We start from the raw sequence: 18,573 nt of genomic DNA, 5'->3' as shown, positions 1-18,573 counted from the left end.
TCTTCAGTGAGGGTAAAGAAGATTTCACTTTATTCAGAATACAAGAACCCTAGGCGAAGAGGGCTGTTGGAGAAAGAATGTTCTTAAGCGATATAAGAAGGAAGAGTTGGAGACGACGACCCCTAACCGAGCATTAGGAAATGGGGAAGGAAAGTGATGAAGGATTACTGCGAAAAGGTCCCCTGACACGGAAAGGAGTATAATTTATCTGTCAAATACGAAAGTTCTATTTTCCTGGAAGTCAATAAAGGGTGCATTCAACAAATTTAGATGGCTGAAAGAAGTACGCAATCCTTTATTTAAATATCGTAAGCAAAAGTGTGAACGTGGTTACATTGAGCCATCTTCCAGACCATTTCGCTCGACCAGTTGCTCCCAATGCAGTGCAGTGGCTCACCCTCTGCGCTCCCTGGCGCGCCTGACGGACTTCCGGCTTTTGGCTGCTCTGCCGCGGGCCGCTGTCGGAGAGCTCTCCCTGTGTCTGGAGCCAGCATGTCGAGTTTCGCCTGTTCGGGAGCCTGGAACAAGTTGACGGACAAGTAAATTTACTATAGGACGTATGCATTTCCCTCTGCAGTAACTTCCTGATCACTAAGATTATATCGTGAAACACAGGGAAGTCCCGTAGCGCAGATATATGACGCACAAGGCATATTCATATGGAGTGAAGTTTTCACTCTGAAGCGGGCTGTGCGATATTTTGAACCTTTCTGAGAAATTAAAGTTGTATGCTGCACCGGGACATGAAGGTGGGACGTTTGCCATTCTTGGGTGAGTGCTGTACCAGTGAGCTCTAACTCGAGAACGACTCAAGACCCACCCACGCAGCTTTACATCCGCAGTATCTGTCTCCTACATTCCAAATTTCACAGAAGTTCATCTGCATACCTTGCGGCACCAGCACTCCTGGCACAAAGGATGCTGTGCAGACTAGCTGACTGTTTCTAGAATGAAACTTTTACTCTGGGACTAAAGGGGCACTGTTTTGAACGACTTAACAACCTTCGTACTTCTGTAGAGCGAATTAGTTCTGGAAACAATCCCGTAGACTGTGAATGAGTCGTTTCTAAGCAACAACCCCTTTTCCAGGAGTGCTAGCCCGACGAGGTATGGAGGAGCACTTCTGTAAAATTTGGTGTGTAAGAGACACTTATTGCTGAAATAAGGCTGCGAGTACGGACTCCGACACAGTCGTGCCTGGGTGCTCAGAAGGTAAGAATATTACCCGTGAAAGGCAATGTTCCTGATCCGAGTCCCGGAAAGGCGCACAATTTAAGTCTGTCAGGAAGTTTTATATATAAATCTGAATTCGGTATGATCAAAGTTCACATCTCCAGTCATACATCCTGATTCAGGTTCCATATCACTTGCAGTTATTCTGATATTGTTTATACTGCAAGGCCTCATTCAATCATTCCGCCGAAAAATGTCAGGTAATGCTATAAAATGTCAAGTAATGTTACATCTCTAATAGCCTTCACTTTGACACGTTTCCAAACGATGATGACTAAACGTCAAAATTGTTTTGCTGCAAACCCGCCTCATCCGTCCTTCGGCGTACCTAAAAAAGCCAAGGCCCTTTCGACCCCTTCAATGCCGACCGACTGCCGTGTCATCGTCTGCCAGTGTCATCATTCGGATGCGGTATAGATAGGCATAAGATCAACACACACCTATGCAAACCACAGTCAACTTCCCAGACTTTCTAGCCGCTCTCACTTAAACAGCTCCTCAATTGGCATCACACATATGAGTGCACCCTCTTCCATTTTTCCCATCAAAGAAAAATCCCTGACAGGCACTATCTGTCCTGGGGTTATTCCCTGATGTTTTAACCCATGTCCCATCATCCTGCCCCTTCTTTGTCAGTGATCTTCACATATTCCTTCCTTCGCCGATTCTGCGGAAAAGCAGGGATTTTCTGCCAGTCCGAGATTCACTACCATATAATGCTGTAATGCAAGTGCTCATTCTCAGAAATTTCCTTCTCAAATTAAGGTCTACATTTGATACTAGACACTTCTCTTTGCTAGTCTGCATTTTAGATCCTCCTTGCTCCGTCCGTTCATGGGATATTTTGCTTCTATGGTAGCAGAATTCCTTAATTTCGTCTACTTCGAGATTACCACTTTTGATATTAAGTTTCTCGCTATTTTCATTTGTGCTACTTCTCATTACCATCGTCTTTCTTCAGTTTACTTTCAGTCCATATTCTGTACTCATTAGACGGTTCATTCCATTCAATATGTCTTATAATTTTTCTTTACCTTAGGTGACGCTAGGAAAGCAAACAGCGAATCCTATCATCGAAATCCTTTCACCCTGAATTTCAATCCCACCTTGAATCTTTCTTTTATTTCCGTCATTGGTTCTTTGATGTATAGATTCAACAGTAGGGGTGAAGGACTGTCCCTCTCTTATCCTTCTTTCTTGATTTTGGAGTCTTATTTTTCTCTCTTACTTCTTGTACGCATTGTATATTATCGTCTTCTCCAGTATTTTACATCTATCTTTGTCAGAATTTAGAGCATCTTGCACTATTTAACATTGTCGAAGGCTTTTTTTCCATGTCTACAAATCCTAAGAACGTGTCTTTATTTTTCTCCAGTCTTCTTCCATTATCGAACTTATCGTCACAACAGCTTCTCTGGTGCCTTCACCTTTCCTAAGGCCAAATCATTTGGTATATCTTCAGTTTTACAGCCTTCTGTATATTCTCCTTGTCAGCAGCTTGGATGCATGAGCTGTTAAGCTGATTATGTGGTAGTTCTCGCATTTACCTGCCATTGCTATCTTCGGAATTGTGTGGATGATATTTTTACGGAAGTCCGACGGTACGTCGCCAGTCCCATAGTTTCTATACACCAACATGAATAGTCGTTTGGTTGTCAAATGGCTCGGATCACTGTGGGACTTAACATCTGAGGTTATCAGTCCCCTAGAACTTAGAACTACTTAAACCTAAATAACCTAAGGACATCACACACATCCTTGCCCGAGGCAGGATTCGAACCTGCGACCTTAGCGGTCTCGCGGTTCCAGAATGAAGCGGTTTGGTTGTCACTTACTCCCATGATTTTAGAAATGTCATCTGTTATCTATCCATTCTGCCTTTTTTGAGTGTAAGTCTTCAAAAGCTCTATTAAATTCTGATTCCTTGCCCTCATGCAGGTTTTATTTGCACGCTTTCCACCTATCTGCTCTCTCCTCTGCATTTAACAGTTGAGCTCTCATTTCTCTTTTAACGGTGCCGTTCTTGATTTTAAGTTCACATGAGGTTTTTTTGACTTTTCTGCATGCTAAGTCAGTCCTTCCGACGATCATTTCTTTTACTATTTCTTCAGATCTTTCCTGCAGCCATTTCGCCTTTGCCTCCCTGTGCTTCCTTTTTATTTCATTCCTTAACGATTTATACTGCTGTATGATCTTTTCCTATCCCTGTATTGTTTTCCATCTTTCGTCCATCTATTTTTTATTTCTCCTGTTACCCAAGGTTTCTTCTCAGTCACCTACCTAGTACCTATGTTTGGTTCTCCAATTCCCGTGATTGGTCTGATTAGGAATGTTCACTTCTCTTCAACCGAACTGTCGAGCTTGGAACTCCTTCCCGCAGTATCTACATCGTTACCGAGCTTCAATTGCGTCTCATACTTGTCCAATACTTCAGTAACCAATTTTCTTCCACACCTATTCTACTGTACGATTTTCTTAAAGTTCAGTCTGCTCTTCATCATTACTAAATTGTGATCAGATTCTACATCTGCTCCTGGGTACATCTTAAAATCCAATATCCAATTTTGGAATCTATGTCTGACCAAGCTAGCTAGCAAATCGTAGGACTTATTATGTGGAGTCTGACGAACGAAGAATTTGGTCTGTAACTAATTCTTTGTGTTGTTCTGTGTTCCTGATCGTGATGCATGACGAAAATTGGTATTCGCTATTTTTGATAATGGGATCTAAACCTGCTTTTACAACTGTGTTCATCAAGCCGCATTGTGGAGTGTGGCGGGGCGTACTTTTTGCACCACCGTCACTTCTCTTCATTACTGTTCGTGACGAGAACGATTGTTGGAAAGCCTCTGTATGAGCTCGAATCTCTCTGATTTTACTTCAGTCATCATTCGCGAGGTGTACGTAGGAAGACGTATTATGTTGGCTGACTCTTCCAGCAATCTACTGTCTTTTAATAATAAACCATCCAATCATGCAGAACGCCTCCTCTGCAGTGTCTACCGCTGGCGTTCGCCAAGTATCTCCTTGACGCTTCCGCACTTACAAAATGAGCCTGTAATGAAACACGCCGCTCTTCTTTGGATCTTCTCTATTTCCTGCATCAATCCTATCTAGCACTGATTCCAGATTGGCGAGCAATATTCAAGTACTGGTCGACTAGGATTGTGGGCGAACTACGTCTCCTGGGGATCCTTATCTGCGACTAGTTTTATGTAATCGTTTCGCTGTAAGTCATTCTTTACGCATGCTCCCAGAATTTAATGGATATGGTAGCTGCCAGCTACAATTCTGCAATCGTTTAATCATACATTTCTCTCTACTTAAGCGCGCTACGTTGTTATATGTCAGTCGTGAAACCTTTGGAGTAATGAAGAAATGAAAAGAGCATTTGGCATTGTTGGCCGGGAAGCCCCATACCGGGAACTTCGGCCACCGAGTGCAAGTCTTATTTCAGTCGACGCCACATTGGTCAACTTGTGGACCGGTAATAATAATGGCGTGTGACGAGGGCCTCCCGTCGGGTAGACCGCTCGCCTGGTGCAAGTCTTTCGATTTGAAGCCACTTCGGCGACTTGCGCGTCGATGGGGATGAAATGATGATGAGTAGGACAACACATTTGCAAAGCTGATAGTAGAGCAATACTGTCTGGGTTTGCATTACGGAGAAAGTGTCACGATATGTACGTAATGTTGTTACGCCTCATGTATCACACAAAGGTAAGAGTTAAAATATGTATAACTCTGAATCAGAGACTACAGGTCAACAGACTGTACATGTTGATAGATGAAGGAAATTGTTATCTGTTGTTTCATGCATTGCGAAGCACTAAGTTGTAATTACGATGTTCATCCTTTTTACTTTCGTAAAAATGCGTAAAAAGTTATAACGCGATATTCGTGAAAAATAAGTACAGTTCACTACCGTTTCCTTATAACAGATAAAGTTTCTGAATCTAGTAATTCTGAAAGTATCTTAAATTAGTTGCTTGTAATTATGCTGTATTATAGAAAATTTCTTGGCCAGACGTAGATATATCATTCACAAAAATGAAGTTTTTCTTGTGTTACGTTGGAACAATTTAGATAATTTCTTGCGCGTGGAGTTGGAGTTTGCCGTGGTAAATGTAGGAACTGGCTCGTCGAAGTACTGTGGAGTTTCCACTAAAGAAGAAGACACTACTTCCGAAAAAGCCTAAAAACAGTACATGTCTACACATTTTGTACAGAAACCAAACCAAAGCCTTATGTCACTTGGACGTTGAGAATTTTTTAATAATTTTGCAGATACAGTTATGTTACGTATGTTTTATTTAAATTGATAAAGGAAAATACCCTCCAATCATAAAATATTTTTTAGTGGATGCTTCATTCCCTCGGAATTCGTCCAAAGTTGACAACGGAATACAAGGTCCCAAAGAGCCTGCTGCACCATTTTCAACAGTTACGATATGGGAAGCTCGAATCAAGAGTGGTCATACTTCTTTCGAAGGTGATCCATGTGAAAGAACATCCCAAACCAGCAACCACAGACGAAAGCGGACCATGTGTTCATCTACATCAGTAATCTGGAAGCCACTTGACTGTGGCTGTCGAAGGGCACTTCTGGTACCACTAACTGACCCTCCTTTCCCAGTTCCATTCACAAATGGTTCGTGGGAACAAAAAAATTCTGTATTGTAATGTCTCGAATTTTCCTCTTTGTAGTCATGTAGCGAGAAGTATGTGGGTGGAAGTAATACGTCAATCTCTGTAGCCGAACGGTTCTAGGCGCTTCAGTCCGGAACCGCGCTGCTGCTACGGTCGCAGGTTCGAATCCTGCCTCGGACATGGACGTGTGTGATGTCCTTAGGTTAGTTAGGTTTAAGTAGTTCTAAGTCTAGGGATGACCTCAGAGGTTAAATCCCATAGTGCTTTAGAGTCATGGCCATGGAAGTAATATGCTGTCCGAATCTTTTTGGACAGTACTCTCTAAATTTCAACGCTAAACCTCTCCGTGATGCAAAACGTCTCTCTTTTAGTATCTCCTAATGGAGTTTGTTGAGCACATCTGCAACGCTCTCGCCTGGACTAGACGATCCCCTGCCAAAACGCGCCGGACTTCGTTGGATCTTCTCTACTTCTCCATCAGTCCTACCTGGTAAGGGTGCCTGATTGACAAACAATACACAAGAATCGGTCGAACAAGCACCTTGTAAACCATTACTTTCGTGGATGAGCTACATTTCCTTAAGATTTCCCAATGAATCTCCGTCTCTCATCTGCCTTTCTTAATAGTTGTTTTATGTGGTCATTCAACTTAAGGCCGATCCGGGTAGATACTCCTAGATAGTTTACAATACTTACAATAGTTACTGTTTCCTGCAATTTGTCATTAATAGTGTAGCTATACGGTAGTCGATTTCTATTCCTATGTATGCGCAATATGTTACATTTATTTAAGTTTAGGGCCAGCTGCCAGTCCCCGTCCCGCTAATCAATTCTCAGTGGGTCCTTCTGCAAATCTTTACTGTCTTCTGGCGTTGTTGCATTCTTGCAGATAACCGCATCGTCCGTGAATAGCCTTAGCTTCCGAAGCATTCTTCTAGATCATTTAAATACACCGTAAATAGTAACAGTCTCATTACACTTCCTGGTAGTGCTCCCGAAATTACATCTGTCGATCTTGGGGCGTTAAGAGTGACATATTGAGTCAGGAAGTCTTGAATACAGTTGTAAATCACGTCCAAAAGTCGGTAAGGTCGTATTTTCTTCACTAATCGGCAGTGCAGGATGATAAATGCCTTCCTGAAGTCGAGGACAATGCATCAACCTGGTAGCGACGATTACAGCGCTGTGGAAGAACAGAGCGAACTGTTTCGCATGACCTCTGTTTGCGGAATCCATGTTGGTATTTACAGAGGAGATCCTCGTCTTCCAAAAAACGTCGTCATACGTGAGCACAGAACATGTTCCATAATTCTACAACAGATTAACGTCAACGAAACAGATCTATAACTACGATTCTTCTTAGAAATGGGAATTGCCCGCAGTTTTTGCAGTGGCTAGGTACCCTTTCTTGCTCCAACGACGTACGATAAACTGCTGGAAGCAGAGGAGCAACTTCTTTCGTATAATCTCAGTGAAATCTTCCGGGTATCTCATTTAGTCCTGATGCCTTTTCACTAAAAATCGATCGTAGTCGTTTTTCTATGATCAGTTATCGCCAATCTGCCATTTCAGAGTTTGTACGACGATTGAAAGGAGTGATCGAATTACTACTTTCCGCGGTCAAACCATTTCGGAAGACGCAATTCCGTCTTTCTGTCATTTCCCTTTTCGTTGGCATTATGGTCACCAAGTAACTGAATAGATTATTTCGAACCGATTACTGATTTTTCGTAAGACAAAAACCACTGAGGGTTTTTAGTAAGATCCTTTGACAAAATTTTGCTTCCAGACTCATGGAACGCTTCTCTCATCGCTCTCCAAAAATGGTTCAAATGGCTCTGAGCGCTATGGGACTTAACTTCTGAGACTAAAACTTAGAACTACTTAAACCTCACTAACCTAAGGACATCACATACATCCATGCCCGAGGCAGGATTTGAACCTGCGACCCCAGCGGTCGTGCGGTTCCAGACTGTAGCGCCTAGAACCGCTCGGCCACTTCGGCCGGCTTCGCTCTCCTTACGTTCATTTGCACTTCGTTCAGTTTTTGTTTCTAACTAGGTACTGACTTCTCTTAAATCTGCGATGAAGCTGTCTTTGTTTACATAGCAGTTTCTGACACGTCTATTAAGCCACAGTGAGTTTTTCTTATCCCTTAAGATCTTGCGCGGAAAATACTTGTCTAAAGCTTGAAACATGATTTTTAATTTTTTCCATTTGTGCTCCACATCTTCACCCTCAATGCTGAATATTTCTCGTTAATCACTCAGATACTCTTCAATTTCTCACATTTCACACTTGCTAAGAAAAAATAGTTTCTTGCCTGTCTTAACATTTCTTGAAATACCCGTTATCATAGTATGCTACACACAGCCGAAAGATCGCTCATACTATCTTCTTCGTTAACAGATGTGTGTTTTGCTAGGAGGCCACAGACGCTACCTTCATAAGTAAGTTATCTGCTGGGAAACGAACAACATATTCAGAATAATGCACATTAATCCCTGACACCAGTTTTGATAGCATGACTCTCCCAATCTATACCTGGCAAGTTGAAGCCACCTCCATTACAACAGCGGGATCAGGGAACTTACTGACGAGAAACTTCCTGGCAGATTAAAACTGTGTGCCCGACCGAGACTCGAACTCGGGACCTTTGCCTTTCGCGGGCAAGTGCTCTACCAACTGAGCTACCGAAGCACGACTCACGCCCGGTACTCACAGCTTTACTTCTGCCAGTACCTCGTCTCCTACCTTCCAAACTTTACAGAAGCTCTCCTGCGAACCATGCAGAACTAGCACTCCTGAAAGAAAGGATACTGTGGCTAAGCCATGTCTCCGCAGTATCCTTTCTTTCAGGAGTGCTAGTTCTGCATGGTTCGCAGGAGAGCTTCTGTAAAGTTTGGAAGGTAGGAGACGAGGTACTGGCAGAAGTAAAGCTGTGAGTACCGGGCCTGAGTCGTGCTTCGGTAGCTCAGTTGGTAGAGCACTTGCCCGCGGAAGGCAAAGGTCCCGAGTTCGAGTCTCGGTCGGGCAGTGCGGCTCTCGCAGCCGAGCAAAGCAGACGTGCGGTGTGTGCTCTCCGCTGTCAGAGAGAGCCCGCGCGCCTTGTTTACTTTCTTCGGCCGACACTAACGTGACGCCGTAGCGCTACAAGACCATGGCAAACCAATACAGAAGATCAACCTTAAAATTCACATTTCGGAACGACTTTACCCGACCAAAGGCGCTCGAAGTCGAACGCTTTTTAAAAGAGGAAGCCAAGATCCCGGCTGCCGACATTGTCGGCATTCACTTTTCGATCGTCAGTAGCACGGTCTATGTAAAGCTCATAAACGAAACTACATGCGACAAGGTGCTTCGTGAGATGAAACAAGAACTCCGCTTCTGCCACGCAGATGGCAATGTTGGCAACGTCGAGGTTGGCCATGCCGCAATGGGACTGCGGACTATCCGCATATTCGAACTTCCATTTGAACTCCCGGCGGCAGAAGTTGTAGCGGCGCTCCGACCCTACGGCACGGTACACGAACACGTGGCTGAAAAATGGACCCAGTTTAAGACGTATCCCGTACTCAATGGAGTACGCCAAGTGCGCATAGATCTCCAACGACACGTGCCATCCTATCTACAGATAGGAGGATGCCGGGCCATAGTTATTTATGACGGCCAGCCGAAGACGTGTTCCGGATGCGGCAAAGAAGGACACCTTCGTTCCGAGTGCCTCCAGCGTCGGATCACACAACTCCCATCGAAGGACGTTGCACCACCAGCGGCGAAGACTGTTCTACCCGTGACTTACGCGGCGGCGCTCACGACGTTCTCCACACAACAGACACGGCCGACCGCTTCAGCGGTACAAGAATCACTTTCCACGGACAAAAACTTGGATGATCCGCCGACCTGGCCAGTGGTGGAAAATAGTACTACGACTCTGGAGCTACCGAACGCGACAGACGTTGACGCCGGCAAGATGGCAATTGATTCCCTTATTGTACCGACCGAAGCGTTTGTTCCGGCGGAGCGTGAGTCAGTGCCGTCTTCTGACAATGAAGGCCATGTACGGAAACAGCGATCACCGAAACGCCGAAAGCGCCGTCGTCGGACCGCGTCGGAACACAGCGGTTCGCATTCGGCCGGGGAAGAACAACTGACCCCTCAAGAAGCCAGCCGCGAAGCTGGGGCTGTTTCCACTGACTCCAACCTTGCAGAACAGACAGAAACACATGCAGCTTTCGAACATCAGCCCATTGACAGAAACAGTGAGCAGCGGGAAGGTACCAGTGCAGGCAGCGAAGTCGCCCGGTCCCTTACTACCCAACATTCCGAGGCTATGGAACATGAACAGACATCCGCGCCCGCTTCGTGGGCCGAGGACGTCGAGACACAAGATCCCGACCCGCGGCCAGCTGAGGCGCCGCCGGATCATGCAGCATAAGCAGCACAGGGAGGACCGCGTTTGGCGGGGGGTGACATCACTTCCGATGTTCGCTTCTCTCCAACTTCAACATGGATAACCTCGCCCAAACAACGCGTTGCCAGGCTTACCGCCTGGCGACAATGAATATCAACATGATCAGTTCTCCTGTCAAGATCCAACTTTTGAAAGAAACCATACGAGCCATGGGAGTTGACTTTGCTTTCCTACAAGAAGTGAAAACGACTGCACTCCCGCACTTTTACGGTTACGCCACACATGTGACGCCCGGTAGCCCTGCAGACACCGGAGTGGCGATATTAGTGCGTGAAGGTATTGAAGTTACCGACGTCACGTTTCTTCCCTCCGCGCGAGGAATAGCATTTACGGCACTCAACACCCGCTTCATTAATGTTTACGCGCCGTCGGGTACCACAAGACGTCACGACCGCGCCAGATTCTACTCCACAGATGTCGCTCCCCTTTTCCTTGGACGATACGACCACAGCGTCTTCGCCGGCGATTTTAATTGCGTACTTCACCCCAAGGACCAAATCCCACATTACATGCCTTGTCCGGAACTGGGTGCGATGATCCAAGAACTTCACTTGTGCGACACGTGGGAAAAAGTCCACGGTAACCGCTCTGGCCACACTCATCTTACCAGTCATTCGGCCAGCCGCCTTGACCGCATGTATGTGTCACAAGATCTCACACAAGGTGTGGTGGACGCCGAATTATGGCCTCAAGCCTATTCCGATCACAGTGCCTATATCTGCACTATACACCTACGCCCCCAACAAGTCTGGCGCAGCAATGGCTTTTGGAAGCTCAACATAACTCATCTCCAGGACCTGGATTGCCGTCGGCAAGTTGCAGCAACGTGGACTGACTGTGAACGCCGCCACCCACGATACACCTCGACCCTGGAGTGGTGGCTCCTCTGTGCCAAACCAGCAATCCGTAGGACACTTATGCGATATGGCAAGGACGTGACTGCGTGGCATCGACAGACCCTCGATTTTTACTACGCGGCACTCAGGGACCTCGACGCCTTACCCCCTTCCCCGGAGAGACAACATGACCAAAGCAGAATCAAGGCTCACATACTATCATTGACGAAGCGTCGACTAGAAGGTGCAGTAGTCCGCTCACGACGGCACGACCGAACGGTTGCAGAGGAACCCACTATGCACCACGTTGTGGCGGATAAGCGCCGACAACGTCAACATTTAATCACACAACTCAGGACACACGACGGTCGCTTATGTACGACCCAAGCAACCATAGTAAAGGCGGTGGAGGATCATTTTCGTCAGCTTTACAAGGAAAGAACCGTCACTGACGAGGCCACTACTGAAGTGTTACAGCAGATAACACGTACTATCGACGAGGCTACCGTGAATGCACTAACAGAGGAAATCTCACTCGAAGAAGTCGAAGACGCCGTGGACAAAGGTGCGGCCAATAAATCTCCTGGACCTGATGGATTGCCCATCGAATTCTACCGGACTTTCCGTGACATCATGATGCCTCGCTGGGTTATAATGTTCCGCGAACTTATGTCTCCAGACTGTGTTGTGCCGCCAGCGTTTGTAGAAGGTCTCCTCATACCAGTACACAAGCCAGGTGGAGGGCTATCGATTAACGACTATCGGCCGCTTACAATGTTGAACGCCGATTACAAGATTTTCACCAGGATTATGGCGAGCCGTATTAAGACGACTTTGCCGATGATCCTCGCTCCAGAACAGACGTCGCAGGGGGGAGAAGCCAACATACACATGGCCACCGGTGACTGCAGGGACTTAATAGCGATCGCTTCTGCGTGCCGTCTGAGAGCGGCGATCGTCTCCGTCGATTTCAACCGCGCCTTTGATAGAGTGCACCAAAACTTCCTCCTACGAGTGATGGACTGTATGGGATTCCCCCCGGGCCTCATCGACACCCTACGGCGTCTTTGGACCGCAGCCAGCTCACACGTCCAGGTCAATGGAAGGACGGTAGGACCAGTACCCATTAAGAGGTCTCTACGACAGGGTTGTCCCCTTTCTACCTACCTTTATGCAATCGCACTCGAGCCACTCCTAGGGGGCCTTAACCACCGCCTATCTGGTATCACGCTGCGGGACGTCACCTTTCGCTATAGGACATACGCTGACGACCTGCTACTGCTGGTTCGTTCCAATGACGAAGTTCAAAGCGTACTCACCTGGATTGAGCGATACGGACAGGCCGCAGGCAGTCTTCTGAACATCAACAAGTCGGCGGCGTTGGACATTGGGCGTGGTCTCGGACCGGAAGCCCTCGCTCCCCTCCCACCAGTTTCTGATCTGCGATATTTGGGCATCACGTTCAAGACAGATGTACGTAAAACAGCTGCAGCAAACTACCGACGGTTATTACAGATCATACGCGCAATGGTGCGACAGAACCTGCTCCGGGACTTGAATCAGCTACAACGTGTTGAATACTTGAACCTCCACGTAGCATCCAAACTCAACCACGTGGCACAGGTCCTCCCACTACCGCTGCAGATAGGTCGCCGGCTTCAGGCGGCCTTCAGTTACTACGTTTCCGCAGGTCATATCTTTAAAGTACGATACGACACTCTTACCCTCCCGGTGCACAAAGGAGGGCTGGGATTGGTCAACGTCAGGGCGAGAGCAGCTGCCCTTTACATGAGCAACATGAGGAAACGATGGAAAAGTCAATATACCTCTCTCACGGGTCGTTTACTACAGGTTCTGATGCCAGCCTCTAACGTCTCGCCGGTGTCGGTTGCGCACGTCGCACCACAGCTCTCCCATGTGTCGACCTTCATTCTTGATTACAGCTATGTCAGCTTGAACCTCTCCGCCACACGTCCACCGAAGGCAAAAGATTTTTATACCAACCTTCTGCGGGCTGCTCACCATAACGTGGTGGAAAACAAGTACCCTACGGTTCACTGGCCAAGAGTGTGGAAAACGATACACCACCACTTTCTGTCATCCACGGTGCGTTCGAAGTGGTATCAGATCGCCAACAAAAAATATCCCACACGCCAGCGACTTCACACTATTGGACTGGCAGACTCCCCTTATTGCCCAGATTGTCACCTTTTGGATACCGATGAACATCGTTTTACTTGCGCATCATCGTCCGGAGTTTGGCGACTAACACAGAAGATACTGACTTGTTACCTCCGGGTCACACCTGATATGATTGACCCGCTGACCCTACTCTGTCCCGATGAAACTTACTTTCCGGCTGCAAAATATCATGCGCTTACATGGTTCAAGGGACTTACCGTCGCCTACATCTTTAGCGACGGAGAGAAAGAGCAGCTTGATTACTGGTGGTTCCTACAAAATGCTCACAATGCCCTCGAACGCACACCGAAATACCGTACGCTCTTCGCAAATTATTTACGCAGCGTTTTCGTTAACCCCCCACTCAGCTGGGGAGTGCCAGGCTGTGGTTAATGTGCTGTGCCGCATCACACTAACGGCTCAACGTTCTGCCTTGTCAGCCATGACCAAAGGAAGAGACAAGCTGCTGCAAGGATACTGTTTTCCTTGAGGCACTAGCGAAGCAGAATGCCTCCGCTGCAGATGCCCTTCAAAGGCGCTATTGGAGATTTCAGATAACGATGGCAAGGCTCCAAGCGGAACCAGTTACATTATTGAAGAACCTTTTAGTTAGAATTACATCAGTGGTTAATATTTTTATTTTTTTGATTACTCTTTTATGCCACCTTTGTTGTTGTAACACTTACTTGTAACACTTAGTTACTAGAATTCTCACTTGTACACGCTCCCTAAATGTAATCATATAAAAAAAAATAAGAAAAAGTGGCAACGAATAGCCCTAATCTTGATTCCCATACTTCCCCTGGTCTATAGGCAGCTCTCTGGGGTGGGCTTACTCAGGAGCCAACGCCTGAAGTGGATCAGATTTTTTTTGTTATAGGATGACAAGTGGCGGTGGCACTTAGGCTTTTTTTTATTTTTTTATTTTTTATTTTTTTTATTTTTTATTTCTTTATTTTTTTAGTTCCATTTTCCTAAGGGGCTTTTTAAGGGAAAAAAGTGAAAAAAAAGGGGTAGTGTCTAATCTCACAAAAAAAAATATAAAAAAATTAAAAAAAAATAAAAAAAATAAAAAAAAAGCGGATCTAGGCGCTTCAATCTGGAACCGCGCGACCGCTACGAAAAAAAAAAAAAAAAACGTTGGTAGAGCACTTGCCCGCGGAAGGTAAAGGTCCCGAGTTCGAGTCTCGGTCGGGCACACAGTTTTAATCTGCCAGGAAGTTTCATATCAGCGCACACTCCGCTGCAGAGTGAAAAATCTCATTCTTACTGACGAGATTCTGCAAGTTTTTTATGAAGCACTCTCCCGCTACAGCTCCTGGCGCAGGTGACTTATAAAAGCATCCGATTGCCTATTTTTAACTGACTTTTGATTCTTACCTTAGCACAGATTAATTCGCATTCTGATCCGTGCTATCCTCGCTAGGCATTATCCAGTTCTCTAGTACATAAATAAGCCACCACCATTGACGACTAACCTATCCTTGTGACCAATTTTCTACTCAGAATGTAAGATAGCGTCGTTATTCGCTACCAGTTTCAGCTTTGCTGTTCACTTTTAACCAACTGTCTGTTCCTAATACTATCTGAGCATTATAATCTTAAGTAAGCGATACTAATAATTAGTATTCTCGGACCTTACATACGTAGTTGATAGTATACAGATAGGAAGAAAAAGAGTACTACATTAAATAAATAACGCTTACTGCAAGATGGATGACGCCTTTCTTAACGTTGAACAGAAGCAAATGCAGAAACGAGTTTCTGTGTTACACAGGGTGGGCCAAAAGTCACGACGAATTATAACTGTGATTAACTATATCTATTGCTAGTTTCCACTGATATTTCACATACTTGAAGACCAAAGATGAGGGACCGTTGTGCACTTATTTGTAGAATATAATCTCAGGGAAGAAAGGAAAAAAATATATGCATCAATTTGTTACTATGGATGAAATGTGGGCACACCAGTTAACGACAAAACGAAATAGCAGTCAGTGTTCTGGATGAAATTCTTGTAACGTGATCCAAAGCAGCGCGGAGTTCGCTACAACAGCCATAAAGATTATGGCCAAAGTTTTCTGAGGTCATGGATGAAACTGACTGGCGAACAGACTAAATGAAAAAAAAAATGGATTGCAAAAGAAAAAAATAATTTGTCATCATGACATGGGGAGGTCCTTCCATAATCTGAAAATTGACCGAGCTAAAGGACGAATTGTTGGAACAATCATTTTTCGTTTACTTGACTTAGCATCCCCCGACAACCTGCATTTAGATTTACGTAGAAAGAAAGGACAGACTCAGTATATACAGAAATCAAAACAGCCTTCAGTGCAATTAAAACCAAAGGATGTAACATTAAGACTGCAATGGGAATTCCTATGTTAAATGCAGCGGAGCGAGTTGATGCTTGGAAAGAGTACATTGACGTCCTATATGAGGGAGAGGACATGTCTGATGACATGATAGATGAAGAAGTAGCAGTCGATAGGGAAAAGACAGGGAATCCAGTATTAGAATCAGTATTTAACAGAGCTTTGAAAGACTTAAAATCAAATAAGACAGAAGCGATAGGTAACATCCAATCGGAATATCTAAAATTAGTAAGAGACGTGGCAACAGAACGACTATTCACGTTTGTACGTAGAATGCGCGAGACTGACGATATACCATCTGACTTTCGTAAAAACGTCATCATTTCGAAAACTGCAAGAAGCGAGAAATGCGAGAATTATAGCGCAGTCAACATCCCAAGCATCCATCTTGCTGACAAGAAACCGGCACTGATCCAACAATAAAGAAGTAAATACAGCTGAAACGTTTCATTAATACCCAACATAACTTCTCAGCTGTGATTACCGTACCTACAAGGTACTCAAAATGCTCAAGAGCTCAATATGGCTGAAGGAGTTTCTTAACACCCAAGATAATACAGAAGAATGGAAAATAAATTTGAAAATCTGTTGGATGACCATCATTTGGGCTTTAGAAAAGGTAAAGACACCAGATAGGCAGTTCTGACGTTGCGGTCGGTAATGGATCAAGATTGGAGAAAAATCAAGACACGTTTATAGGATTTGTCGAGCCGAAAATAGCATTCAACACTGTAAAATAGTACATGTTCGAAATTCCGAGGAAAATAGGTAAAGACGGATTATATGCAATCCATACAAGAAACAAGCGGAAATAATAAGAGTGGAAGATGAAGTACGAAGTGTTCGGATTAAAAGGGGTATAAGACAGAATGTCCTCCTTTACCCCTATCATTCAATTTCTACACCGAAGAAACAATAAAGGAAATAAAAGATATGTTCAGGACTGGAATTAATATTCAAGACGAAAGGATGTCAGTGATAAGATTTACTGACGACATAGCTATCCTCAGTGAGAGTGACGATCTGTCGAATGGAATGAACAGCATAATGAGCACAGAAAATGGACTGAGAGTAAATCGAAGAAACATTTGGTTGATCACGAAGTAGAGGAATTCTGCCACCTAGGCAACAAAATAACCCATGACAGAAGGCGGGCATAAAAAGCAGACTATCACTGCAAAAAGGGCATTCTTGGCCAAGAGCAGTCCGCTGCTATGAAACGTAGGCCTTAATTTGAGGAAGAAATTTCTAAGAAAAAAATGGCTCTGAGCACTATGCGACTTAACTTCTGAGGTCATCAGTCGCCTACAACTTAGAACTAATTGAAGCTAACTAACCTAAGGACATCACACACATCCATGCCCGAGGCAGGATTCGAACCTGCCACCGTAGCGGTCGCTCGGTTCCAGACTGTAGCGCCTAGAACCGCACGGCCATTCCGCCCGAGAAATTTCTAAGAAAATTGGTCTGGCGTACAGCATTGTATGGTAGTAAAACATGGACTGTGGGAAAACCGAAACTGAAGGAAATCGCAGCATTCGAGAATTGGTGATACAGAAGAATGTTGAAAATTAAGTGAACTAATAAGATAAGGAATGAGGTTCTCCGCGGAATCGGCGAGGACACGAATATGTGGTAAACTCGGTAAAGAAGAAGAGAGACGAAAATAGAGTGTCTGTTAAGAATAATTTCCATGGCAGATTACTTAATGAGAAGAGAACTGCTATTGTGAAAACATACTTGACGCTGTCGCTGCTTCCGCAGTATCTGCGCCGCTGGTGGTTTCGCTTGTTGGCCATCCTGGAAGAACACCGCCTCCGTTCATTGACCCGCCTATTGGCATCCATGGCCTCATGCCGCCACCTATAGGTCTCAGAGGTCCAAAGCCGCCTCCAAATATAGGCAAGCCCGGCAGAAGACCGCCAAAATCTATTGGCCTTCCTGGAATGCTGCCCTCGAATGGTGATGTCTGATCTTGGTCACCAGTCATAGTCGTTGTCTCTGTTTCAGCGTCTTGTCTCTCTTGAGCAGTAGCATTAGTTGAGCATAAAATCAGCAGACAGGCACCTGTGATCAGAGTTGAAAAGTATGCCATCTCGGCAGTATTTGGTTGAGACCGATGCTACTGGAACCTATAGAACTAAGGCCAGTGGAACACCAGTTCCTTTTGTAGTAAGGAAGGCATTGCAATCAGCAACGTTATCACGAGGACAACTTCGGCGGTGACGCAGAAATTCCTAAGCTAAGCGGTAAGCAAGCTTTTTCCTCTATCTCGTATTGTCACTGCTGACGGGAATTGTTCTTTCTTACAAAGCAACCACCTGATGTGAGTCACAGTCAGCTCTGTGTTCAAGGTTAGAAGCAGTTTTTCGCGAAAGTCATCGTCACAGATAAATATAACCATTACACTATTCAGAAGTCATTTTGTGATAAGGTCAGTTGTGTGATACTTTCAGAGTGCAACTGTCGTCAGCCAAAGTATAAGAAGCATTTCGTCATCGTTGTTTATTACTCGCTTCCAAGTACGCATCATTTCCGTATTTTTTGCCAAATTTTTATCTTTCGAACATTGTTTTGTATGGCTGTACAGTCTGACGAGGCAACATACCGTCCACTAATTGGTAGAAGATGTTCGTGGCAGTGTTTACTAATTGGTTATTAAATTAAATTAAATTCCATTTCGTCTTTCCAGTGCGACGTTTCTCCGCAAAGCGTATAATCAACGAAAGAACAACTCAGCACCAAACATGACGAACTTTTGCAAGTTTTTTCCAGATAGATGGGCTAATATTGCTCATATTCATTCTGTGGCTAAGTTGGT

At 45.0% G+C, this 18,573-nt stretch overlaps 1 protein-coding gene and 1 non-coding gene across 2 annotated transcripts; one reads left to right on the top strand and one right to left on the bottom strand.

Moving 5' to 3' along the window:
* Positions 1–275: 275 nt before the first annotated feature.
* Positions 276–17,899, bottom strand: LOC124603416 (translation initiation factor IF-2-like). Its single transcript, XM_047136394.1, has 2 exons — positions 17,493–17,899; positions 276–518 (listed from the first exon to the last, which is right to left on the bottom strand). The coding sequence occupies exons 1-2, from the start codon at positions 17,845–17,847 to the stop codon at positions 394–396; spliced, it is 480 nt and encodes a 159-aa protein (XP_046992350.1). The 5' UTR covers positions 17,848–17,899; the 3' UTR covers positions 276–393.
* Positions 8,846–8,920, top strand: Trnap-cgg. Its single transcript has one exon. It is a non-coding gene; the product is annotated as a tRNA-Pro (tRNA).
* Positions 17,900–18,573: the final 674 nt, after the last annotated feature.

Source organism: Schistocerca americana, chromosome 1 (genome assembly GCF_021461395.2).
Source record: "Schistocerca americana isolate TAMUIC-IGC-003095 chromosome 1, iqSchAmer2.1, whole genome shotgun sequence".
NCBI lineage: Eukaryota > Metazoa > Arthropoda > Insecta > Orthoptera > Acrididae > Schistocerca > Schistocerca americana.
The sequence above is the reverse complement of the archived record's forward strand: the minus strand, read 5'-3'. Positions and strand labels throughout refer to the sequence as shown.

Coding starts and splice junctions, on each gene's coding strand:
- LOC124603416 (XM_047136394.1), bottom strand. CDS start 17,847: ATGGCATACTTTTCAACTCTGATCACAGGTGCCTGTCTGCTGATTTTA. Junction 519..17,492: donor GGAAGCAGCGACAGCGTCAA/GTATGTTTTCAC, acceptor AACTTGTTCCAG/GCTCCCGAACAGGCGAAACT.